General features: G+C 40.4%; 1 protein-coding gene across 5 annotated transcripts in view; it reads left to right on the top strand.

Moving 5' to 3' along the window:
* ZFYVE9 (zinc finger FYVE-type containing 9) overlaps positions 1–27,736 on the top strand; it is a 63,280-nt gene that overhangs the window by 24,135 nt on the left and 11,409 nt on the right. For all 5 annotated transcript variants that reach the window (XM_084852529.1, XM_084852528.1, XM_084852531.1 and 2 more), the window contains 9 exons: positions 3,165–5,269; positions 14,933–15,032; positions 17,936–18,112; positions 18,740–18,909; positions 19,494–19,617; positions 22,019–22,141; positions 23,219–23,374; positions 26,205–26,429; positions 27,603–27,685. In XM_084852529.1, the coding sequence (XP_084708655.1) occupies positions 3,165–5,269; positions 14,933–15,032; positions 17,936–18,112; positions 18,740–18,909; positions 19,494–19,617; positions 22,019–22,141; positions 23,219–23,374; positions 26,205–26,429; positions 27,603–27,685 (3,263 nt within the window). The remainder of the gene's footprint in view (positions 1–3,164; positions 5,270–14,932; positions 15,033–17,935; positions 18,113–18,739; positions 18,910–19,493; positions 19,618–22,018; positions 22,142–23,218; positions 23,375–26,204; positions 26,430–27,602; positions 27,686–27,736) is intronic.

Here is a 27,736-nt window from a genome sequence, read left to right as displayed (position 1 = left end):
TATGCCAAAGGCCTGGTAAATCTATTCCTGCAAATATGCATTACCCTTAGAATGCTCAATTACTTCTTCATATTGGTTGCATCAGGTAAGCATATCTTCAGTAAACTGAATCTGGTAAAGGATCGCCTAAGGTAGGCAGAAAGGGCAAGAAAGGCTTATAGTGCAATCCTATACACATCAACTTTGAAGTAAGCCTTGTTGAGTTCAGTGGGACTGACTCCTAAGTAAGTACATATAGGATTGCAGCCTTAACCATTCTATATGTTCTCAGCAGAAAGTGAGCTTGCTAGGCAAATCTGTTTTGGCAACTTAGGGAGCAATCCTATGTGGAGAGGTGGCCACCTCCGAACTCAGAGGCGACCACATATCCAATGCATGGCAAGAGAAGCATGGAGGGGTTCCTCTCCTCCACGCTCCAGCCGCCTTGCATTTGCTGATTTCAGCTGTCTAGCCACTGGACTTTGAAGCATGGGGTGGGGAGGCTGGATGATGCATAAGAAGGGTCGTACCAGCTCTTCCACACTCCCTGCCCCTCCCCACCACCGGGAACGCCCCCTTTTGCCCAGCTCCGTGCTGCTCTTACAACCATGGAGCCCGGGGACAATCCGTGCCACCTACGAGGCAGTGAGGGAGGAGGTGGGGAGGCGGTTCTCTAGGAACCGACCAATCCAATGGCCATCTAGCTGCTGTCTAGCAGCCATAGGATTGCTCCCTTAATTGTTAAATTTACGAAAATGAAAGCAAGGAGGAAATCATTTAAGTAGGCTGCCTGTTTAAATATTAGATGATGAATTATTGTAATAAAAGACATTTGTTTGAATTATGTGAATATTTGCTAATTTTTGCTCTTTGAGTTTAGTAATCATAAATAATGTTTATAGATTGGCAGTTTCCAATTTCCTGAGATTATAAGCTATTCCTTTCACATTTCATTAAAGCAGGTTAGATAAATTCATTAATAACCATGAATGCTGTTTCACCAGATAGGCAAACGATTTGCCTATCTATCAAATTTGCATTCATAGCAATTACTGAATTTATCATAATTAAATACTTTGCAGTGGACTGTGTAAGCTATCTAATACATTGGCTGTTACCTGTCATGATTTAAGCTGATTTTTTTTTAGGTCCTGTGATTTGCATCTAAACCTATAAATCAAGATTTAAAAATTGCTTATGTCAAAAAGAATTGCATTATGAATAATTATTTCTGTTCAATCCTTAGAGCAGAGATGGGGAACCTCTACCCTGTGGAGCTTTCCTTCCTAAGCACTTCTCTCTCTGGGGAACAGAATCCCTGCTGTTATCTGTATTAACCTATAGAGATGTGAAGGCCCAGAAAAAACCCCCGGAAAAATTCAGAATTCCCCCCCCCCCTGTTTTTTTTTCTGAGGACTGTTTTTGTTTTTTTCTGAAAAATTGAACAGTTTTGGATTATGAAATATTTTCTTTTAGAATTTAAGACAAAGTATGCATATATTGTTACCCAGCCTTTACTCTCCCCAAAATGATTTCTAAAAACTATGTAATAAGAACACTTTTATAGAAAGGCTAGAGATGTAAAACGTCTGGAAATAATGAAGCCAGGGGGAAAAATATTTCTAATCCTCTCTGTAAGATTACCAGCATAGTTAGTTCTTTCATTCCTTATTAAAAATTATTGATCTAAAGTATATTTTACTGATAGACATTTATGCTCAGTTTCCCAACATGTGAGTAGAGTCACCATTGTGCATTCTTGACAGTAAATGAGCATTTTTGTCAGCTTGGGTTTTGTTCTATAGAATCCTGTGTTTCTGATGGTGTAAGCAGTCATTTAATGTAGTTCTAATCTATTCAGACAGTAATTACAAATGTACTATTTAAAGTTTTTTTAAACTTTAAACTTTAAAGTTTTAAAATATAATTATAACTTTATGAGCAAATTAAATCATACATAAAACAACTTTAGGAACAGAAAGGCTGCTTGCTGGTGCCCTTGGATGTTTTGGACTACAGTGCCCTGCATTCCTGACCATTGGCCATGCTGTCTGAGGCTGATGAGAGATGAAGTCCAAAATATCTGCAGGGCATTAGATTGGGTAAGGCTGTCTTAAAGCAACAAACTTTAGATCTGTAAAGAGTGCTAAAAAATAAGTATTGCTTATTTTTCCTTTCCCCCCATGTTTCTGGTTTTTCTGAACCCCCCCTTTTCCCCATGACCTCAAAATGTCTGGAAATTTTACATCTCTAAGCACCTATGTCCCTTTGTATGTCACTCGCCATCCGAAGAAGGTGCTTGACTCAGCTGGAGCCTGAAGGAACAGCTCCCCCAGCTTCTGGCCAAGCAACCATCCACATGCCACTTGTTCCACCAGTTGGGACAGCTTATGAAGAAGGCACCTGACTCAGCTGGCTCCTGGAGGAGCAGCTCCTCCAGGTGCTGGCTGAATGATCTTTCACACACTGCCCAAAGGAGGCAGCTGACTCAACTGGCACCTGGAGGAGCCACTCCTCCAGCCAGCATCCAAGTCTGTCTCTGTCCAGAGAGGCACGGAGCTCTGTGCCTCTGTCTGCACAGAGAAAGGCAAAATGGGTTGGGGGAAATGATGTCAGCAGAGGGGCACCCTTTTTTATGTCTTTCTGATATAGGGCAAATAGCAACTTTGTGGGGCTGTTTTCATCATGACAACATTATGGAGTGGGGGATGGGTTGTTCAAACCAACCCACACTGTGGTCCTGGTTGAGACTGGGTCTCCTGCAGCTGCAGTTAAAAACACCTCCCCCCCCACAATATTCCCCCCCCCACAATAATTTCCAAGCAAACCATGGTCTAGTTTGACCTGGATTTTAAACTAGTTTATCTATAATGGCTTCACTCAAAATAGGATGATAATTATAATTATACAGCCTCTTCACAAATCTGTAATTCTTGGAATTCCTTTGGAAGGTACCATGGCAATGAAATCAAGAATGAATGTTTGTAGTGCAAGACATCATCTAATTGTAACCACTCTTTCTGATAAATAATTTTCGGTCGCTGTCATTATTACTATTGTCATACATTTATGTATTTCTCTTTCAAAAGTAGCTTTGATATAGAAAAAGTAGAACTTATACAAAACACAAGTTACATAGTTGTGCTAAATTTATTGCATACTGATTTAGATCACTTATTTTTCAGATGAGGCTATTGCACCTACATTGCTGGATGCAAAGTGGAATCAGATCCTAGTTCCTCCTTCTCATCGGCTGTCTTTTAACCCAGCTTTGGCCAATGTGAATGAATCCACAATTCCAAATGAGTGTCCACAGAAATTAAAGTCCTTCTCCTTGTCTCATTCAGTCACTGCATCAGTAGGAGGAGGGGATTGTTGTTCTAATGGAAAGAATCTTAATATGAGCCAAGAAAGCCCAAACATGTGGATTGATGATCAGGCAACAACAGATGATCAGCTAGTTAAGAGAAATAGTAATCGAAATGCTCAGTGTAATGCTGTGGATGAAGAAGAAAGAAAATGTGGCAGTATAGATTGTTTACCAGAGGAAAAAAATGTTCTAGTTGTAGCAGTCATGCATAACTGTGACAAAAAAGCTTTGCAAAGTGATATGTTGGACTGCAAAAATCGCTGCAGTCCCCCGATAATGGATGCTGTCAGCTTTACACTGGATAATGAAACCCAGCAAACTGATCACCTTGATGTTACTGTAAATGGGTCCACTGAGAAAGATACTGATACTGAAAAAGAAGCTGTACAAGCAAAGAGGCTGCATGCAGAAGAAGATTCTGTTAACCGTTGTATTGTTTTTGCTTCTGATTGCCTATCCAGTGGATATTCCTCTTCTCTGTTCAAGGAGAATGATAATATAAATAAAGACTCTCAGTTCTCACAAACTGCAGCAGCAGGGATTAATGTAGTTTCCTTGCAGAGACCACTTGACCCTAGCATTAAATCGCAGGAAAGATGCGCATCAGGTGAAGGTTTTGATATCGATGCTATTGCTCAGAGAGTAGAACTAGGAACTACAAACTGTTCACCTAGTTCATGCAGTGGTGATTCCTCCACAGAGGTTTCTGTAGCAGAGCGAACAGCCCACCAGTTTCAGTCAGGGATACCTGAGCTCACTGCAACTTGTCAGCTGAATGCATTTGGAAGTGGCAATCACTATGAGCATTCTGGTGGACATTTGGCCTCTCAGGATGTTAGTGCTGTTGAAAATGAAGCTGGCAAATATGAAAACGTTCTCAGCACAACTGAATTGCTCAATATGGAAGTTTGTTTATCAGAATGTCAGGAGATGACAAATGGGGAACCGACTAAACAAAATGAGATGAGTAATAGGCGAACACATGGGGAGAATGAAGCACTGTTAAGTACAGCAAAGCATGAGGAAGCACGTAATAATAATGGGGAGAGCAGTGATGGCATGACAGAAGCAGGTCTTGACTTAAAGGGGACATCTGTAAATGAGCTTGAAGATTCCAGTCCCACTGATGTCATGGGTACATCAGCATCAAGTGGCCTGCCCAATTGTTGTGATTCCTATGGAATACAGAACCCAATTCTTGCTCATATTCCAAAGACTTTACCCTCCAAGGAAGACTCTGTGACCGAGGAAAAGGAGATAGAGGAGAGCAAATCAGAATGTTATAGTAATGTTTATGATCAAAGAGGAAATGAAGCCACAGACAGGAGTGGACTCATTTTGAACTGCACTGGTGACCCAATGAAAAAAAAATATTTACATAATCTCTGCAGTCAGGAACCATCTGAACCAAGTCAAGCATCACCAAAACCAGCAGCTAACCTGCAACCTCTCAGTGTTCCTTTTGGTGGTGCCCGGCCCAAGCAGCCTACAAATCTTAAATTACAAATTCCAAAGCCATTATCGGACCATTTACAAAATGACCTGGTTCCCCCAAACTGTGGAGGTATCAGTAAAAATAAAAATGATATGTCTGGAAAAGGAAAAACAGGTGAAAACGTAGCTGCAAATGTATTTTCTGATGAAACATCACTGAATGCCTCAGTGACAGATACTGGTGTGGAGCATTCAGATGAGTATGAGTCTGGGGTGTCTAGTAGCTCGTGCCTCGCAGCAGCCTTGGATAGTCCAGACAATGATCTTAGAGCTGGCCAGTTTGGAGTTCCTACCAGAAAGCCATTTACTACTTTGGGTGAAGTGGCTCCAGTTTGGGTCCCAGATTGTCAAGCACCAAACTGCATGAAATGTGAGGCCAGATTTACATTCACTAAAAGGCGGCACCACTGCAGAGCCTGTGGAAAGGTAAGTTTATATTTAATGATAAATTCTTGTAAATAATAGGCATTGCCCAGGACTAAAATGGTAGACTAGCCATTTCTAGCTCTCAGGTTTTTTGGTTTCTTTTCATTTTGACATTGTTTTCAATAAAACATCATGCAAATCTCATCTGTTCGTTTTTTTAATGGTAACTGGGAATAATTGGTGAAAGGTATTCATAATTATTATTCTATTTAGGAGTGTGTGTGTGTGTGTGTGTGTGTGTGTGTGACCATAAAAAAATTCATATTAATGTAATGGTTTTATTAGGCCAGTCAAAAGATTTCTTCATTAGGTAAGATGTTACAGAAAGCATGTTTGGGAAGGGAGGTCTAGAGGAGAAAAAAAATCTGTCTCAGTGATGAAGATATAGGCTGGGTTTACATGATAAGTGGGGAAAAGAAGTTACAGTGGCTTGTTGCAGGGGTTACGGGGTGATTTGGAAGCCTCCCCTGCTGTGCACCTCACTGGATTCAGAGGACACAGCAACCTACGCCATGGCAAGGGTAATTAGGGAAATTGCGGGTACACATGTGGAGTGAGGAAAAGAAGCCACTATTGGTTTTTTTCCACCGTTGATCATCTGAACCTGGTCTCCCTGTCTACATGTTCAGAGTCCCAAGATGAAGTGGGGGAGGAGGGGCCTGCAGACACTGAAATTAGGCTCTTCAGCTGCTGTTCCTGGAGCTGCTCCTAGGGTTGCTGGGAGCAAGAAGGGGGAAATACTGGATCTCCCATTTCTGAAAATGCAAAGTTCAGCAGTTACTCAGAAATTAAAGGATTTCTTAAATACAAGATTTGCTTTGTGTAGAAGTACTTTAAAATAGCCATGTGCGGAAAGCTCGCTCATATAAATTATTACATCACTCATTTTTGTCAGTCTGCACACTGAGCTTAGACGTTTGTTTCCAGTTTTTCATTGATGAATATGTCTGATCATCACCATTATATAATATCTTACTGAGGCTGTGTGTGCCAGTTATAACAGGTATGTTTATATGGCCTTGCAGCTTCTTGCTGGAATTCTTAATATTTGGGCGGGTTGTATTTTGTTTAGTCTTTATAGCTGTATTACTTCTTTTTTCATCAAACTATAAGGCAAGTAAAGCACCCCAAATGGATGACTTTTTGAATTTCAAGATTTCTTAGCACATTTTGTGTTTAAGGTACAGGCTTCAACAATTTGGATAACCATGGTGAGTTTGGCATTGCCCTTTGGTGAGCACGCTGAATGGTCAGCTCTCTTCCTAATTTGAAGCTGCAGAGGTGGACAGGGATTGTCATCTCCCTAGCTCCAAAGGTGGGAAGAAGGCTGGGGATTGTTTGGCGGTTGCACAGCCGAGGCACCCAAAGAGCCTTGCCCATGCAGGGCCAAACTGGCCAACTTGCCCTCCCTGTCCCCTTCCCGCTGGCCTTTTCTGTTTTTGTAGCAGGAAAGACACGTATGGTAGGAGTGACGTATTGGTCACTGCTGTCTGAAGGTGCTTGGGACGCTGTCAAGCAGTGGCACCCAACACTGTAAGCTCCTTGTTAGCCTCTCCATTGGGAGAGGTCAGGTGATGTTTTGGTCACTGGTTCCTGAAGATGTTTTGGGCATCTTCAGGCAGTGGCGTTCAACATCACACACCCACTGCTGATGGAGAGGGTTGAGGGGAGTATTGGTCCCTGCTACCTGGAGGTGCATGGGGTGCCTTTAGGCAGGGGTGCCCAACAGTGCACACTCTTTGCCTGTCCTTTCTGCCTTGATTGGGGGGGAGGAGTTCTTGATGGGTGTGGTGGGGAGGTTGGATTTGCCAATTGCTGGCTTGGCTAGCAAAGCCAGCAAAAAATGGTGGATCCCATGGGTAGGGTCCAGTGGTGCTGTACTGCTGGTGGTGAGCATTGATGGTTCCCAGTGTGTGCGCGGCCCCCACTGCCAGCCAGCAATGATATAGCGCTTCCGGAGGTAAGCCCCCAAACAACTGGGAACACAAGTTTCTGGAAGGCATGACCTGCCCTTCCAGAAACTTGTGTGTCTGGTTGTTTGGGGGCTTGCCCTCAGAAGTGCTGTATCTTTGGGGGTAGGGGCTGCGCATGCACTGGGAGCCAGTGGTGCTCACTGCCAGCGGTAAGGCACCATTGAATCCTACCCCATGATTTCATGCATCTAGAGTATTGATAGTATGAAAAACCAGCACCAAGAATTGCCAGGAAACTCAAGTGTTGAGAGGGGATGTTGTGACATCCAAGAAGATACAATGTGGTTCATGGGTGAAATGCTGACCCATTAAGTATTCCATACACACTCCATCATATTCAAATCTGCTTGTCATGTAGGGTGCCCCATTTACATTTGATGTTAGTGTGCCAGCAGTGTAAATATCTGCAAAAATTACTTGCCCACAAAATATAGCACAACTGCCTGCATGTAAGGTATTTGTAGTTTAAGAAAAAAATAGTTTTTTTTAAAAAAAGCTTTCTATCCAGGTGCGTAGAATGAATTCCGACTTGGCTCAGGTGACCAGGCAAAAGTCTATTCACATACCAGGCATAGGATCAAATTAGGATTTCAACTAAAAATATGCCCAAAATTGTTAGTTTAGTGCAAATATGGCAGACAACAATTACACTTTGCTACTTATTTTCCTGGAGAATAAGTACATTCTAATATTTGTATGTATTAGTTCAAAATAAAATGTAAAATAAGATAGACCTCGAAATTCCAGCAAAATGTTGCAGTGTAGAGTGCTCTGTTCAGGGTACTCCACAGTACTCTATTCCATTCCTCCTCCCTCCCAGTTTTCCCCCCAACAGTCGGTCAGCATTTCATGCCCATTGAGCATGCTCAATCTTCATTGGGCGATTCTTGAGGTTTGCCGCCCTAGTGTTTTTTAAAAATTTTTTTTGGTATTTCTGCAAATGTTGGGGTTTCGCCGAGTTGGTTGATATCTCCCTCTTGTGCGTAGGTGGTGCCGCTTCGGCTGCATAGGCGACAGCACTTGCAGAATTGAATTGGAATTAGAATATATGATGATATGATAGCTTGGGGACTTGTCCAAAATGCAGCCTTGAATACTGTTTTCATCTAAGAAGAAAATAAATTAGAGTTAAATGAATAAAAGATCTGAAAGCAACGCAGCCATGTGTAGCTTTGACCAAGTTGAGTAACATGTAATTTTATATAGCAGTTCTCCATTTTATTTACTGAAAAGTTCATGTAATTTCTTTTTTCAGTAGGATTCCTATTTGTACTAAAAGGTCACTTTAAAGTAAAATATGCTCTTTGTGTGTTTCCAATTGAATTGTTTTACCTTTACTTTTTGAAACTTGTTTTTGCACTTAAACTGCTACTTATGTTATGCATCCCATTCCTAGCATCTTTGGGCTAGTGTAACTCAGCTGCAGGGAAGCTTCTGGGTAGGAGCTTTTGCCTTAACATTATGTGCTGATCCACAAAATCAGTATGGGTACTGTTCACTGTAACAGCCACACCTTATGCTGATGTTGTTTTTCTTTATATGACGCATACTGTGTTGCTTTATTTACAGTCCATCTCCTTAAGGCAACAGCTCTATTATTGACATTTGACCCTGTTCGGGTGAACATTACTGTACCCATACAGTCATAGAAGTCATAGAATAGTAGGGTTGGAAGGGGCCTACAAGGCCATCGAGTCCAACCCCCTGCTCAATGCAGGAATCCAAGTCAGGGCATCCCTGACAGATGGCTGTCCAGCCTCGTCTTCAACGCCTCCAGTGTGGGAGAGCCCACCACCTCCCTAGGTAATTGGTTCCATTGTCGTATTGCTCTAACAGTCAGGAAGTTTTTCCTGATGTTCAGCTGGAATCTGGCTTCCTGTCACTTGAGCCCATTATTCCATGTCCTGCACTCTGGGATGATCAAGAAGAGATCCTGGCCTTCTTCTCTGTGACAACCTTTCAAGTACTTGAAGAGTGCTATCATATCTCCCCTCAGTCTTCTCTTCCCAACGCTAAACATGCCCAGTTCTTTCAGTCTTTCTTCATAGGGCTTTGTTTCCAGTTCTCTGATCATCTTTGTTGCCCTCCTTTGAACCCTCTCCGGTTTGTCTGCATCCTTCTTAAAGTGTGGTGCCCAGAACGGGACACAGTACTCCAGATGAGGCCTAACCAGTGCTGAGTAGAGGGGAACTAGTACTTCCCGGGATTTGGAAGCTATGCTCCTATTAATGCAGCCCCAAATAGCATTTGCCTTTTTTGCAGCCACATCACATTGTTGGCTCATATTCAGCTTGTGATTGACAACAATTCCAAGATCTTTCTCACTTGTAGTGTTGTTGAGCCACGTATCCCCCATCTTGTAACTGTGCATTTGGTTTCTTTTTCCTAGGTGCAGAACTTGGCATTTCTCCCTATTAAATGTCATTCTGTTGTTTGCTGCCCAGCGCTCCAGTCTATCCAGATCACTTTGAATGTTGTTTCTGTCTTCCAAAGTATTAGCTATCCCGCCCAATTTTGTGTCATCTGCAAATTTGATCAGCATTCCCTGCACCTCCTCCTCCAAGTCATTCATAAAAATGTTGAAGAGCACTGGGCCCAGGACTGAGCCCTGCGGTACCCCACTTGTTACCTCTCCCCAGTTTGAGAAGGTCCCATTGATAACCACTCTTTGAGTCCGATTCTGTAGCCAACTGTGGATCCACCGGATCGTTGTTTCATCTAGCCCACTTTGAGCTAGTTTGCTCATCAAGATATCATGGGGCACTTCGTCGAAAGCTTTGCTGAAGTCGAGGTATATGATGTCTACAGCATTCCCAAGGTCTACAAGGGAGGTGACTTGATCAAAAAATGAGATCAGATTTGTCTGGCAGGACTTATTTTTGACAAATCCATGTTGGCTTCAAGTAATCACGGCATTGTTTTCAAGGTGTTTCCAGATGGATTGCTTTATCATCTGCTCCAGAATTTTCCCAGGGATCGATGTCACACTGACTGGTCTGTAGTTCCCAGGTTCTCCCTTTTACCCTTTTTGAAGATAGGGACAACATTAGCCCTCCTCCAGTCATCTGGCACTTCCCCCGTCCTCCATGATTTCTCAAAGAGAATAGACAGCGGTTCTGAGAGTTCTTCTGCCAGTTCCTTTATTACTCTAGGGTGCAGTTCATCTGGCCCTGGAGATTTGAACTCATTCAAAGTAATTAGGTGTTCCTTGACTATATGCCTATCGATCTCAAGCTGCAATCCTGCCCCTTCAGCCTGCACTTTGCCTTTGCTAGGGGGGTCATAGACCGTCTTTTGGGAGAAGACTGAGCCAAAGTAGGAATTGAGCACCTCTGTTATCGTTTTGACATCCTTATTTAATAGCTAAACGACCATTTCTTTCCTCTACCTTTTACTATGCACGTAGCTGAAGAAAGCCTTTTTGTTGTTTTTAGCATCCCTCGCTAACCTCAGCTCATTCTTAGCTTTAGCCTTCCGGACGCCATCCCTGCAATTCTGTGCTACCTGCCTGTACTCTTCCTTTGTTACTTGGCCTTTTTTCCACTTCCTATATGTGTCCTTTTTTGTTTTCAGGTCATCCCTAAGCTTTTTGTGAAGCCACATTGGCTTCTTCTGTTGTCTTCCACCTTTTCTTCTTGTTGGAATTGTTTGTGATTGTGCCTTGAGAATTTCCTTTTTTTAAAGCTCCCACCCATCCTGGACTCCTTTTCTCGTTCGCGTCGCTTGCCATGGGACCTTACTGATCATTGTTCTGAGTTTATGAAAATCAGCTTTCCTAAAATCCAGGGTACACGTTTGACTACACTCGGCTTTTGCTTCCCTTAGAACCAAGAACTCAAGTGCAACATGGTCGCTTTCCCTCAGAGTTCCTGTAACTGCTACTTTATCCACTAAGTCATCTCTGTTGGTTAGGATCAAGTCAAGGATAGCCGATCCTCTAGTTCCTTCCTCTACTTTCTGTAGGAGGAAGTTATCCGCCACACAAGTCAGGAATTTCCTGGAGGGGCCACCCAGTATTAGAGGTGTCAGTCTCAGGCTCACACATGGCCCCACCCTAGCCTCCCCCTTCCTTTCCTCAATGAGAAAGTAAGAGCTGGCACTTTATTGAGTTCATCTCTATCCCAGATCACCCTGAACATGGATTAAAAGAGTGGTATAAATATCAGGTTCAGGGATATCCTGGGTAGAGATAAACTTGACATTGTACGGGCTCATATCTATTTTTATGTGGTGAAGACAGGAAAGGTTGTATGTAAGCCTGAGACTAGTACATCTTTGAATACTCATCCAGATATTTGTCAAGTAGATTTGTGTATGAAAACTGTTGGCTATCTGGTTTTGTTTTTAATCTTTAAAATTACTGTAGTCAGGAACCTTGAAATGTATAATTCCCCTTTCTTTAGAGGATTCTGAATGAGGAGTTAATGGGTAGTATCCAGTGTAGGACTAACGTTGGATACTACCTCATATTTTATTTTACAATTCAGGTTGTTGATTTCCCACCACTTCATGTTTAAGTTGCCATCCTAGTTTCCGGTTGAACTGAACTTTCCAGCAACTAAGCCTCAGTGCATGTAAACATGTCATAGAATAATTAAAATATCACTATGTAGTTAGGGTTTTTTGTAATAGATTTAGAAAGTTGGTAAATTTTGTTCAAAGTAAAGTGGATGTTCTGATTTTTTGCTGAATATATTTTATCAAGGTGCCTTTTTATGTAAAATGATAGGCTTTATACTAATTCACAAAGAAGGAATAAACTGTGACAGAACCTCAGAAATTCAAACGCTGGAGTTTATACAGTACAAGCTGTGAGCTAATTCCTTATACTACAAAAACAGCACGATGTAGTACTTGTGGACTACCCAGGACCTATTTGGGATAGATTTTTTCCATACTTGAGGGTACTTGCCCTTTCATAAAGATAAAGCACAAGTCTGAGGCTTGGCTGCTGTGAGATCTGTAAAATGTTGACTGATTACTCAAGAGCAACTGAGTAGCTATTAAAGAGTAGGTGCAGACCTCACACTACTGTTTTGCCTAGGCACAGTATTTCTGGCCTACTTTTGTGATGTGTGAAAGTAGCCAGGATTATCAAGTATATCTAAGTAATACTTAATACCTTACTTAAGTAAGTATACCTTACTTGTATACCCAAGTAAGATTTTTATATTCTGCCATCAACAATCATTTGTATACCTAAGTATTAACTCAGGCTTATTTTATATTTTCAACATAATCAAGGACTGTGTTCAATACAAGGATGCCTTCGGTTCTATTATAGTTCATCCCCATTTGTCATAAAATAGTTCTATGTCTCTTGTGCTTTCTTTTTCCTCCGCTACCAACCCATCTAGTTGCCACCAGTGGGGTGAAAGGTGCAAGGATCTTCAGTTAACTGTTAGGAGATGCACTTTATGAATTGCCATTGGCCATCCCTTTGGCGTATCAGTCAAGAGCTACTGTGAAACATAGTCCAGCTGAAGGATTTATCTTAAAATATATGAATTAATTCATTTAAATTTTTTTGGAATATATTTTTATTTATTTTATCTTTATAAATGAAATAAACAATACCAAAATTACCAACAACCTGATCAATACTACAATTTCCCAACAATACATTATTCTGATGAGGACACCACAATAACAAAAAGAGAAGGAAAAAGAAAAAAAAAGGAAAAGGGAGGAGGAAAGGAAGTGAAGAAAAAAGAAGATTCTTTCCCCTTCCCTCCCCCTCTCCCTTTCCCTCCCCTTTAAAGAATTGAGTTTAAACTCCAGTACCCCCCGTCTCCGATGCCATTCTATTTTCTATTTTAAAGACTATATCTATAACCTTAACAATCTTACAATTTAATAAACAACCTTAAATTTCAATATCATATCATCAATCTTAAAACGAAAGATGAAAGTGAATAAATGAATATATGTATAATCATTTATCTTCTGAGCTAGCCTGGATCATGTAGACTAAACACAAACAGTTAACGAAGCTTGTTTAAAGATTCTAGTTCATGGGGTTGTGACAGAAATCTCACACATTTTTACATTCAGCCATGCCTCCGCCATTTCATGATTTAGAAACTTCTTCATCTGACCTTCAGACACAATACGAAGTGTAGCAGGATTTTTTAAGTAATATTGTAAGTTCATTTGTTTTCCCATATTTTTTGCTTTGATAAATTGCCTTCTTTTATTCGCCACCTCTTTGATGTAGTCTGGAAATAACATAACTTTATCTTGTTTCCAGGAAAGGCTTCCACCCTCTCTTGCCAAACACAGGGTATAATACTTTGTGGAGACTTTTGCAAATTGAACTATGATCGTGTAGTCAGTCCCTTTAGCATTTGGCACATGAAATGCCTGCTGAATATCAAGTAAATAATTAGATGGGATAGGGAGTATCTCATGCTTTATCTCATGCTTTATCTCATGTTTATCCACGAAAATAGGCAATTTTACATCATTAGTCAGATTTTTAATCCCAATAATACGTACATTGGATCTCCTCGTGAAGGCCTCCAGTTGAGAAATGCTGTCAGAGGCATTTTTAAAACAAATTTGTGTTGTAGTTTCATTTCCTGCCACTCGGTCTTCTAGCTCATTAGTTTTCGTCTCCATTTTTTGCCATGATGTATTAATTAAATCTACAGCTCCTTGTAAGGTGGTGATGGAATTTTGGAATAAATACAACCTTTTGGCTTGCTATGTAAATTGCGAAGATAAAGTCTTTATCGGAGTAAATAATTCCCCTATATCTTCTGTTTTCGAAACTTTTGACACGGGGTGCGGGGGGAGTTGATGCCAGCTCCTTTCTTCTCCTCGGCACAGTCATGTTTCTCTCAAACAGATCTTGCAGGTCCTCAGATGTTCTCAAATATTGTTAACATTTCTTAAATCATCCCTCAGAAGTTGTTGATATTTCTTAAAGCGTATATTATTATGGAACATGTCAGCCCTGTTTTCTCCTATGAAATAGGAGTCTCAGTACAGCTTTTTGCATTGGTAAAGCTCTGGGGAGATAATCCTGGAATCCAGCCCCCCCACTATCTCAAGGGGGGTACTTTTCTCCAAGACGTTAACCAGATGTTGCCTTGCCCTCCCTTTAATTCCAGGTTGGGGGGGGGGAATGGAAAGGTTTTTTAACCTTTTAAAAAGCTGTTTGAGAAAGCTCCCACAGAGAGCCCTTGGGATGCTACCAGAGCGACATTAGTTCCAACCGGAATTCATTTAAATTTTCAAGTGCAAAAAGTATTTGTATTTCTATTCTGGAGACTTACCTATGGAAAAATTAGCTTTCACTACAAGCATAAATGATAATAGTCATTTTATGTATGCATATTTTAGGTTTTAAAAAGTAAAAAAAAGAATTCTTTTTTAAACACTCTCTAGTCCTTTCTAGAGAGTGGCTTATAATAATGCCTTTCAGTCTGATCAATATACATTGTTCAGATATCAACTCCAAAACTCATTATAGTACTATTCAATCTGAAAACCATATAATCAATTTTTACGTTTGTATTAAGCACTTAATTTCACTTTGCATGCTGTAGCACTTCTCCTGTAGGATTAGAATAAACCAGGACTGGTTAGTATTGGCTACATAGATATGGAATTCAATCTGTTTGAATAATCTTAGTCAAAAGAGAGTGCTAAATGATTGAATATATTTTTCCTTATTTTACTTAAGGTCTTCTGTGCAGCCTGCTGCAGTCTAAAATGTAAACTACTATATATGGACAGAAAGGAAGCCAGAGTGTGTGTAATTTGCCATTCGGTACTAATGAATGGTAAGTAACAGGGTTGGAACCAAATGTAAGTTCCACTGTTGTTCTAGATAGAGCTATCCATGTGCATGAGTTGGGGATGTGTGTTGGTGCTGTCTAGTGCATTTTGCTTTTTTTGCTGGTAAGTATTTTAATATGGAAGTTATTTTCAGAGTGCCAACTGTTACAAGCCAGTGCTTATGGTGCAGTCATGGGGCATCCTTGAACTTTCCTGTTTCTGCAACTCCTGATTCATAGAAGAAAATTAGGAAGCCCAAGTGTGGGCGCTTGAGAGTTCTGTGTATACATTGGATCACAGCAGTGTTTTAGATAGTGTTAAAGGACTTTAAAATTGACTTGAACTCATTTTCTCTGGTTGAAATCCATGCAAATCCTGAGCCAATAATTGGTTGCTAAAACAGGCAGGTGTATGTTTTGCAATTTAATCTTGTGTTCTAAACAGCAATCCTGGTTGCAGAAACTCATTTAAACAGACAGATTTTTTTTGCAAAACCTGCTTTCATGACACAGAAGATCAAAGAGAAGAAAAATAATGTATGTAATGCAATGACCTTGACAGCAGTACCACACATTTTTTGTCTCCTTTACTTTTTGTGCCTGAAAATTATGCCTGGCCTAAAAGTTTGATTATACAAGCTCAGGGATGTCACTTTGTATCTATCTTAAAAGGTTTCTAAGAATTGTGTAGTTAAATTCTGTACTGCATTTTGAAAAAGGATTACATAAGTAGGTGCTATTTAAAGTATTAAATATTAACATCCTGTGTATAGGCTGATCAGGAAACTGTGGGTTTATTGCAACTATGTATTAAAAAGTAATGACCAAGGTGACATTGATTTTTTTGGAGGACAAGTAATATTACTGTCTGAGGGGTGCGGGGGAAGTAGCATCTCTTCAGGATGTTCTGAATATATTCTGTGGAAGGTCCTTCCTTTTGTAGCAAAGCTTGTAGCAAACCTTCATTTGGGTAATGAATAATACTTTTGGGTGGTTTGGGGAAGGATGAAACCTGAAAGTGTTTTGGTTAAAGAGGTCTTATAAAATTTATTGGACTATAATGATTTCCTTTAAAAAGACTTTCTGTTCCGTTACTCATCAGTGATGGTGAATAAAAGCATTTATAAGAGAGCCCTGATTGCCTGTAGATTAGTGTATTCCTGTGTCTGGAACCAATTCTCCACCTACGTTCTCTAAAAGCTCTAGTGCCTAGTAGTGTAGTGATGATGCTTTCTTGTCACTTGTCAGATCATCTGCTTCAATTGAGCCACCCAATTATCTTGATGTTCCAGATTCCTTTGGTACAGTACAGCAGGTTCTTCACCATTCTTTTCTCTCAGAAGACTCATGCAGAAGTAGTGATTGCTCAGTTGGTGACTTATTTGTGTGCATGTTGAGTGGGTGGGGGTGGGGATACAGAAGCATGGTGTGTGTATGAGTGCATATCTGCTTAAACATCCTGATATCCCCTTCTTATGTTTAGGTTTATTCCAAATAATGGCTGTTTTAGTTTATAAAGATTGCAAATAACAGGTGTGGGCTATCTGTTTCAGATACTTTTTCATGCCATACAGGCTCAAGAGAAGAAGTGCTCAGGACAGATGAACATATATGTATCCTCCTTTAAAGTGTCTGTCATATGAAGCCCTATGTTGAATCAGAATTTGGAAATAAAAATACCTTTTCAGTAGAAATGAAAATTACATCAAACTTGGTTCCAAAGGTGTCATCCTTTGCTGTGTTTGATTAAGTGTTACAAGGCTTATCGTTATTTTTGCTTTTTGACTTTGTTCAAGAGCTTGAGCCCAGTGCTATGCTTTCCTGAGCACAGGGTTCTGGGTTTCTACATAGGTGGACAGCTTGTTTTCCAGCTTGCTCTGGTGCTGGGAACCACCTGCACTCTCTCTGCCACTTATCCATAGAGCTGTAGGAACAACCCTGTCCTAGTATTTCTGACAAAATAACTAGTGAGCATGAAAGGATTTTAGTTGGCATATGGGTCTGAGGTGTCCACCTTGCTCTCTATAGGTTGCTGCTTCAGCTTGTGCAGACAAGGCAGGTGTTTGGCCAACAGCAATTGGTCATGATCAAAATATAAAGAACCATTCACTTGTAGAAGGCAAAGAGTTGCTAATGAAAACCCGTTCATGATTGTCGAGGGGAAAAATTAGCTGCTGGACCATAGCTTCTACATTTTTAGTCTGTATTTTAGAACAAAACTAATGTAGTGGTTTGAAGAACTATAGAAGGTAAAGTTGAAATCATAGTTCAGCATTTAATCATCCTTTGTAGAGTGTTCTAGCAAAGTTACTAGTCCATAAAACCTCGTTACTAGCTTCCATACCTATGTTAGTTCCATACTGAAAACCAGAAACAGTAAACTCTCCAAAAGCTTCCTGTCTTTGGTCACCTTGATGTAATTGGTACTTAGTGGTTAAGACACTGAACTGCAGACTAGAAGGTCGGCAGGTCAGCAGTTCGAGACCCGAGTGCTGCGTGACGGAGTGAGCTCCCGTCTTCAGTCCCAGCTTCTGCCAACCTAGCAGTTCGAAAGCAAGAAATTGCAAGTAGATAAATAGGTACCGCCTCGGCAGGAAAGGTAACAGCATTCCGTGCGCCTCGGTGTTCAGTCATGCCGGCCACATAACCACGGAAGCGTCTTCGGACAGCGCTGGCTCTTTGGCTTAGAAATGGAGATGAGCACCACCCCCTAGAGTCGGACACGACTGATTGGGGACACCTTTACCTTTATAGGCTAAAGGGTTTATTTTCTGTTGGACTATCATTACTTTTATGTTGCTAATAAACAGGGAAAAGACATTGACCTGGTAGGTTGGAATTACTTGCATGTATTTATTTTTGTGGGGGTTTGGTAACCAACTGCCTTTTTGTGTTTCGTGTTTCCTTAGCACAAGCCTGGGAGAACATGATGAGTGCCTCAAGCCAGAGCCCTAATCCTAACAATCCTGCTGAGTACTGTTCTACCATTCCTCCCTTGCAGCAAGCCCAGGCTTCTGGTGCCCTGAACTCTCCACCACCTACTGTTATGGTACCAGTGGGAGTCTTAAAGCATCCAGGTGCAGAAGGTAGGAGTCCTGAATATTTGTTATTTCCCTGGCTGATCATATTATTCTTGCCTATTTGTGAACCAGTCTGATGCAGTGAATAATGTTTTGGGCTGGGACCCAGAAGATCTGATATCAAATCTGTACTCAGCCATGTGTTTTCTCAGCAAGTCAATGTGCCTCAGGGTTTTTTTATCCACAAAATCCAAATTGTGACTTACTTCATGGAGTTATTTAGGTGTGTGCATGTGTAATAAGCATAAACGTATTTCTGCGTTCTAAAAGTGTTATAAAACTGCAGATTAGTGTTGTTTACTTGGGCTGCAATCCAAAATAGTGACATGCGCACATAGAGAAGAACTGTTTTCAGAGCCTTTACTTTGCTTGCTATTTCTGCTGCAGCAGTTCTCACTGCTAAAGAGACAAGCTGCTTAAGAAAACAACAGCAACAACATGAGAACTGCTGTACCAAAATCAGTAAATGATGCTCCTTTTGATTGTGGTGTGGGAAGCATTCATAGCCACTACCTTGGCTTTTTGCATTTCAACAAAGTTCTGTATCACTATTTTATACATTAATGTCAGCTAGTTTCACCTCACCTTATGCATGCATTTCTTTTGTAAAGCTGCTCTCATCACTCTCCCTAGCGGCTCAGCCCAGAGAACAAAGACGTGTTTGGTTTGCTGATGGCATCTTACCCAATGGAGAAGTTGCTGATGCAGCCAAGTTGACAGTGTCTGGAACAACTTCCACAGGTGCGCTAGCAGTGTCGCATGATCCGAGCAAGCTCATGAGCAACAGTACTTCACCAGCAGAGGTGAGAAAATGCCCAGATTTACTTTACCATATGTTGGACAGTTCAAATGGCATTAGCAAGAGAACATAGATGCGTTAGATATTCTAGTATGTGATACATTTAACTGTTGACAATCTATAATATGGGTTGGATCCAGACATGTGTTTCCACAAAAAGGGCTCCTTCCGTTTGTGGAAGAGACTTCGATCCAGTGAAGGCTCCTGCTGGAGAAAGGTGGGAGAAATGGTTCCCTCTTCCCCCTGCAGCCCCCTGAAAAGCAGCTCCAGAACAGCATTAGAAGTGGTGAGGGGGCTGCAGAGGGAAGGACTAATTGGCAAAAATTGCCTCACCACACAACCTTCAGCAGAGTGTCCTATGAGCAGAACTCCACTCATGAGAAGTCTGAATCTCAATCTCTCTCTCTCTCTCTCTCTCACGTACACCCACACGTACAGACATACAGGAAGAAAATGGATACTTGTGTCTGTAGTGGAGGAGTAGGATCTATAGAACAGATTGCTGTTGTATCTTGTGTTTACAAAGTTAAGATTGGAGGATGTCCTGTTATACATTTACATAGTGTTGTTGTTTGTTGCCTCTTGTAGACTGAAAACACACTGGCATTTTCGAGAAGTATAACTCAGGTTGGAAGTCCAGTGGGCAGTGCAATGAATCTTATTCCAGAAGATGGGCTTCCTCCAATTCTCATTTCTACTGGTGTAAAAGGAGGTGAGAACTAAACTGTAGCATATCTGTAAATGGGTTTAATAAATTATAGTCCATCATAAAATGGCCCAAATCTCTTCTAGGTCAAGGTCAAATAGTCTTTTGACTATTAGTGGATGCCAAGCTTAATGGGGGGTGTAACTATCTGTAATCTCTTACAAGTGGAAATTCTGTGGTAGCACTCTATATCGAACTATCATTCAGTTGTACTGGAGAGTGATGGGGAAAATGGCTCACTTGAGATGCATGCAAAATTGTAAGACAGGGTTTCCTTTCTAGGAAAGTAAAAATTTCTGAGATAGTTTTCTCTAGCTTTTCTCTGATCTTTGTATGTTATCAGTGGTAATATGTGTGTAATGACCATATATCTGCTCTAAGTATCCAAGCCCCAGTCTGATACGTTGGAGCATTGTAACATTTTCTTGCCCTCTGATTCCACAGGTAGGTTATTGTATCCACACTGGGAAGTTATGGCCATTGAAAGGAGCAGACAGTAGTATTTGTGTATAACTCTTTAGTTGCACTGATACAGAAAACCAAATGACTGATTGTGATATGAGATTCTTCATAACGTACCCTGTTGAGCTACTATTTTTTAATTGCGTATGTATTTAAAATCAAAATGAGCTAGTCAACTAAAACTGTTTGATCTGTTCACTGACTTAATCATTTATTCCCCCCCCCCCAACCCTCCTATGTTATTGGTAGGTGATTTTTGCAGAAAATCCTGATCAGCACCTCATTCTGTCAAAAGACCTGATATTAAAATAAAATGAAAAAAATGAAATTAATCCAGGAATATTGGTTTATGGAAATGTTTCAACATATAGCTCATCTTTCTTAAATCTCTTCCATTTGTGCTACTGTATTATAATATTTACTGGCACGAAAAACAAACACGTAAAATCCACTTTCCAGCATTCCATTATACTCTGGCAAGGCCATGGAACAAAACAAAGGGCAAAGCGTTGCAGATAGAAGAAGGATTGATTTTCAGTGGGTAGAATCACCTGTGATGCAAAGCGAGTTTAGATCATACCAATGATGTAGTTGTCTCATAGAAGTAAAGGGTTCTCATTTGCTTCTATGGGAAAAAGTAAAGCACTGTCCTTGGGCAGAAAACCTGTATTCCATCCATCACACTGGGTACCTAAGCCTTAATTGGTAGGAATGCCACAAGAGTGTGAAATGTGTGCAAATCACACAGATGAGCTGCATCCCATGGCTTTCTTTGAGTATTCAAGCTGGACCTACCCACAGAATCTCTAATCTTGCTAGTAAAAAAATAACCAATAAGTCATCTGATGTTTGTCATATTCTGGGAGGTACTGAAATTGTTTCAGAGCAGAAGGAAAACTAGTTTAGAAGTTGTGGCCAGGGCTCAAAAAGCTGCTTAGTCTCAATCGGTTGGGCTTCTTTTGGCCTAGTGGAACTTTTGACTTTTTTTCTTTGAACGGTTTCACCCTTCTCCCATTCTGTACCATAAACTGCTTTTGTGAATCCCATTGGTTTCCATATGACATGAAGGACTGCAAGAAAAATAAGTCTAAACCCTCTGAGTTTAGAATTTGAGTTTCTAAAAGCCCTAGCCATATAAAATCTCCTGCTATACCATCAAATAAATGCTTAGGATGTCTTGTAGACTTTTTCCTATGGTTCTTTTTGTAGACCAGACAACAATATTCAGAAATTAGATCAAAGGTCTGACTTTTAAAAACTCCACTATTGCTGTTGTTGTGGAAATGACTGATAATATGCATTTTTCAGAGGTTAAGAACATAAGGGGAGCCATTCTCGATCAGACTGAGGGTCCATCTAGTCCAGCATTCTGTTCACACAGTGGCCAACCAGATGCCCATGGGAAACCCAGAAGCAGGACATGAGTGCAACAGCACCCTCCGGCCCATGTTCCCCAGCAACTGGTGTGTGTAGGCATAATACCTCTGATACTGGAGGTAGTATATAGCCATCAGAACTAGTAGCCATTGATAGCCTTATCCTCCATGAATTTGTCCAGTCCTCTTTTAAAGCCATCCAAATTAGTGGCCATCATTACATCTTGTGGAAGTGAATTCCATAATTTAACTGTATGCTGTATGAAGAAGTACTTCCTTTTATCTATCCCGAATCTCCTACCAATCAGCTTCATAGGATGACCTTGGGTTCTAGTATTATGAGAGAGGGGAAAAAATGTCTCCCTGTCCACTTTCTCCACACCATGCATAATCCCAGGTTATATAATCCCAGTGAAATTTTGAAAATGTAGTAATGATTTTAAAAAACAACAACTCTATTTGAATAAGATGTTAATCCACACCATGCTTAAATATTGGAAGTATGCTATTGCAAAATTGCATAGGGCACTTTACAGTAATCATTTGACTGCTAACCCTTTTTCTTTTAGATTATGCTGTAGAGGAAAAACCATCTCACATATCAGTGATGCAGCAGCTAGAAGATGGTGGCCCTGACCCGCTTGTGTTTGTCTTAAATGCAAATTTGCTGTCCATGGTTAAAATTGTGAATTGTAAGTCCAATTTATCTGGAGAAGATGAGAAAAATATAATGCATTAAACCAGGTGTTGGCAACCTGTTGGGCCTGTTGGCACACTTGGAAATTTTGGGAACAGTCCTGGGCACAGTCATAAAATGGCTGCCATGAGTGGGGAATGGCTAGTCACAAAGGACAAGTAGCCTGCTCAGAAGCATTCATGGCAAATTAAGTTGGCAACAGTGAGAGGCTCTCACTTCACTTTGAATCAGTCCCAGCTCCCAGTAATAAATAAATAAATAAAGATTGGGAGTAGTAGGGTGTCTCGGTGGGTACCAGGGAAGGTGTCAAGGGCACATTGGTGCCCATGGATGCCACATTGCCTACCCCTGCATTAGACACATTACTTTAGCTCTTTTAAAACATTTGCCTATGAAAAATGTCTCCCACAGCAGAAAACCATCCTCCTATATTGGTGGTGAATTGTCTGTCTGTTCTGTGTCTTGGAAGTGAGCATGGACCAAAGTTCAGGATAGTTTTCCAATGATTTTTTTAGTCCCAAAATACTAATTCAGGAATTTAAAATGTGTGCTGGTCTTGCTACTGATGATTTCTTGATTCAAAAGGAGCGCAACAATGCATTAGAGATGTTTAATGTTCTGAATGATGAGATTTATAAAGCCATACTCCCTAGTGTCAAGAGTGCAGCTAGATTTGATTCAGAAGACCCATGATTTAGGATCTCACATGGTTTTAAAATAATAGCAACTGCAGAGGGTGCTGAATTGGATCAGGAATATTAAGCTGTACTCCTTGTGGAGTTCCCCCCCTGTGGGGCATATAGCTTTTTTGAGGGAGGGAGTTTAATTGGGAAAATGGTATGGGGGGAGGGGTTAAATCCCTACCCACTCAGTGCTGTCATTCTGATCCACACGCACTCAATGCATGGCTATTAATTATTTTTAAAATGTTGTAGTTCCCTAATCAGAGATCTCCGGGCCATGTGTAGTTTGGCTTTGGCAAATGAGCAATCTTCAGTAATGTCTTCATTCACTTTACATTTATTCCATTTGTCTATGTTTTGAAATTCTCACTGCGCTTTCTCTTCTGTAGATGTGAACAGGAAGTGCTGGTGCTTTACTACAAAGGGAATGCATGCAGTAGGCCAGTCAGAAATAGTCATTCTTCTCCAATGTTTACCTGATGAGAAGTGTTTGCCCAAGGATATCTTCAATCACTTTGTGCAGCTTTATCGAGATGCCTTGGCAGGTGAGAGAACTGCCTGTTTAAAAATTGTGATGACTGACAGCAGTTAATTTATCTGAATTATTAAATGATCAGAAGTGTGTAGCAGTGACTTTTAGATTCTTCCACTCTTTTCTCTGTTGGTCTTATATAAGGGGTTGGGTAGCAACCCCATTATAAGGGGTTGTAATGCAAATTACATTGTGCTAGTGAAAATAACCTCTAGCGCAACGCCAATAGTGTTTGCTTGCATAACAGGATTCCCTGGAAAACAGCGCAAGCTAATGCTATTGGCATTGTGTTAGAGAGGTCCCTTTCGCTAGTGCAACATAATTTGCATTGGTGGAATGACATTGTTGAATACTGCCGTGGGGCAATTGTGAGTCACATCAGCTTTCAAATGACAAAACTTCCATTCCTCTGACAGGAGTCCTTCCATTGGAGGAGGGGGAACCTTTGGACCCACTCCTGTGTATGGGAGGAATACAGGAGCTTTATATCAGTAGGGAAATAGAAAGCTGCCTTAACAGCAGTGTGTATGTTGGCTTATGTGATACAAAGACACACATGTACAGGAGCTAGGAAAATTAACAAGAGGATAGCGCACCACTGAAAACTACTGTCGGGTTTGCTTTTCTGCCTCAATGCTATCTGTACATTAAAAATGTATCCAGATTAAGAACTATGTTCTTTGAACTTTTTATGCGAACAACTTTGTATGCAAACAACTTGGTAAATTTTATCTGCATCATTTTAACATGCTTTGTTATCAAAAATAAATGGTTCTTCAATTACATGGGGAGACCAAGTTGGGCCCAGTTGCATGGGGTAGGGGGACTTCTCAGCAGTGGGCAGGCGGCAATCTGTCTGGGCTACCATCTGTCTGCCTTGAAGCTCAGGCCCTGCCCTGGGAACCAGTTGGCTGTGCTGGATGGTCTCCTGGGGGCAGGGTTTAAGAATGGACTCGAGGAAGAACCTCTTCCCTCTGGTCTGCTCCTGGGCTTAATAGAGTGTCATCTCAACTTTCTAGGAGGTTCTGGAGGCACGGCAGGATAGATAGCTGGGATAAGAAGGGTGGGCACCCCACCCCTCACTGGGGGACCTCTTGAGAGGTCTGGGAGGAGTCACTTCAAGGTACTGCCTAGCTTGGAGACTTCCTGATGTCTGAATCATCAGGCTTCCTGATGTCTGAATCATCAGGCTTCCTGATGTCTGAATCTTTGCCCTGTGCTATTCCAAAATGTAAGCTCTAAATAATAAAGTTGTGGCTGTCTTCTAATCCACTTCCAGTCTTAACACGATTTTTGCTGTCCTACTCCACCTCTGTGTTGCCTGCATTTAATTTAAAAAAAAACAAAGATTTTTCCTATATTTAATAATAAAAAAGAAACACTAGTGTCTTAAAGCTGGAAACACATTTTCATCAGAGAATTGGGAGTGGGTTAAGAGTGCTCCTCATGGTGTGTGTACACATCCCAGTTTTCCCTCTGGTGAGATGGTTTTGTAGGTTTTTGTATCAAAGACATGTAAAACCTATTTGACTAAAGGTGACATTAAGGCAAAAGGAATTTGTGTATATCATGAGAAGTGAAACATTTCTCAAACCACTTTCATCTCTCATAAAACATATTCTTTTATCACCTAAGACATAAACCTGAAAATGCTTCGCACGTGACCGCTTTGAAGTACTCTTTTATATATGCAAAACTGTCATTATTCAACTTATTAGGTCTCCTGCTAGTCTTGTATCTGAATATAATTTTGGAAGTGATAATTATGGGATTACTGCTGAAATAGCACATTCCTCCAATTTGAAAATTATAAAACCTGCACTTCCGCAGGAAAACCTGACAAGTCTAACGAGACAGATACACAATATATAATACACGTGCACACCCCATACGGAAATCCTTTTATTTTTCCACTTCCCTTGCAAGTTCTGTATTTTAAGTACTTTTAGGCCCTTTTCCCAGTTTCAACTGCCACTCTGTGATGATTCAGACATTCAAAAGATGCACGTATTAAAGCCCTCCTGGGACAACATCATTTTGGAATGCAGCTGAAGTGATCTTTTATTAGTGTTTGAACTAGTTTTCGAAGAGAAAAATGAGTGAAGCTTTAGAAGTACCAGTTCATTTACCAGGAATGAAATAAATTCTTTCAAAAGGCTGATTTTTTTTAGAATAATAAATGTAAGACCTTAGGGGGATGTTTATTCCTCATATGTTATTTATTACATTTTTAAATGGTCCAATAACTGAAGTTGCCTGGCTTTAAGCCTCCATTCTAAGTACATATGTGAGTGACAGTGTGTGTGTGTATGCATGCACAGGTGAGTGCCCATAACTGTTCACATATTCACTGAATTACTTGCAAAAAGCTATACAGGGCCAAGAGGAGAAATATTTTCATTCTGATTCTCTTGCAGTTCTGTTTTTAGATCTAATAGATCTATTTTTAGACTAGAATCTAGTTACATTACTAGATTACATTCTTATTTCAGCCTTGCATCACCTATAATATTTGGAAGATCTCTGATTCACAAAAGGAGCCCACATGTTGTAAATTTCACTAACAAATAGTTGAAAACGATGTAGGAACAATTTAAGGTAGTGCGTGGTGAAGTTTTCTAATTCAAGTTTGAAAAATAAAGTATATACAATTGAATCAAAAATAATGTTGCTTTATTTTGGTATATGTTTGTTGTAAATACATACTTTAAAATAGTACGCTTTAACTTTAAAGTGTTCTGCTCTAAGACTAGTACAATAGGAAATAACTGCTATGTGCAATTCTGACTTTAATTTTTTATGGTATATGCTCATTGAAATAACTATATCTTTTGGTTTTGTAGGTAATGTTGTGGGCAATTTAGGACACTCATTTTTTAGCCAGAGTTTCCTTGGCAGTAAGGAGCATGGTGGCTTCTTGTATGTTACACCTGCATTTCAGTCTCTGCAGGACTTGGTGCTCCCTGCCCCACCGTACCTATTTGGGATTCTTATCCAGAAATGGGAGACTCCTTGGGCCAAAGTATTTCCCATCCGATTGATGCTGAGACTTGGAGCTGAATACAGGTGTAAGTACTGTTTTTCTTAAATATATAGATATGTTCCAACACTGATTTTTGAGTACAGTACATATAGATTGGCTAAGAAAATAACTTCTATTGGACTTTACTGTTTTGTAGGTGATAATACATTGATGTGGATCCTGACATTTGTTCCATGTATGGAAAGGGAGGAACTTCATTTCACAGAAGGGATCCTTCCATGAGCAGTTCTTTCTGGGAACAGAAGCTCCTTCCATTCATGGGGCAAAAAGTTATGGTCCAAGCTGTTCTTAGGACATTTCTAACTGTGATTCCACTGACCAAATTCACTTGTGGTTTGAGTATTTTCAAATCGGATACATCTTAGAGAATGTAAACAAATAAGAATTGAAAAACTTATTATGAAAAATAAAGATCTCTCTTATCAAAATCTTTTAATTTACTTTTATATGATACTGAGCCTAAACAAGTCAAAGTTTTCATTGCTAAAGGAGCACAACGTATAGGAAAACATATTCTCATGGAGATTTGGGAAAACTTGTCAAAAATGGCTGAGAGAGAGAACTGCTATAAAATAATGAGATGGTATATTACTCTAGTGGTGATAGATACATTATTATCCACCTAATTGTTGGAGATACTATGAAAAGTGGAGAGAAAAGAGAGGAGATGAAAAGAGAAGTTTCTAGCTTATATGGTTAGAATGTCATTTAGGAAGTTGGTGCACTAGCCTCAGCTGAGCAAACACACTTGGCAACCACCAAAATCTGGGCATCTGAGTTCAGCGCTCAGTCCAGGGATACACCTAGACTGCGAACCTGAGACTTCAGAGGGAGTGTAACCCCATTCAACACAGGCTGAATCCCTATCTCTTATGCATGGAAAGTGTTGCCAGAAAGGACAGGCATCTTCTCCCAGCACACTTCTGTGCTCCAAGTAGAAGGCTGAAGGCACATCTCATTTTGTCCCTGGCATGATCCTTGATCAGCCAGGCACCAGAATGGGTGAAAGGACTCCTGTCATGAATCTATCTGTATGTGAACCACTGTCCAAGAACAGTAATGGGTAACGACTCTGTGTTCTTTTGTTCCTCCTTCTGTTGATATTGTTCTTTATCTGGTTTTCTAGCAACCAAATACAACTGTTTTAAATAAACTTCAGAAGATAAATTTGAGTCTGATTTTATTTTTATTTTCTTAGTGTACCCATGCCCACTTTTCAGTGTCAGATTTCGTAAGCCATTGTTTGGAGAGACTGGACACACAATTATGAACCTCCTTGCAGTAAGTGATGACTACAAGATTCTTTTTCTTCTGTAATAATGAAATCAGGAA

This window comes from Heloderma suspectum, chromosome 4 (assembly GCF_057233095.1).
Source record: "Heloderma suspectum isolate Gila_16-S chromosome 4, 16-S_ref, whole genome shotgun sequence".
Taxonomy (NCBI): domain Eukaryota; kingdom Metazoa; phylum Chordata; class Lepidosauria; order Squamata; family Helodermatidae; genus Heloderma; species Heloderma suspectum.
This window is presented reverse-complemented; position numbering and strand designations above follow the sequence as displayed.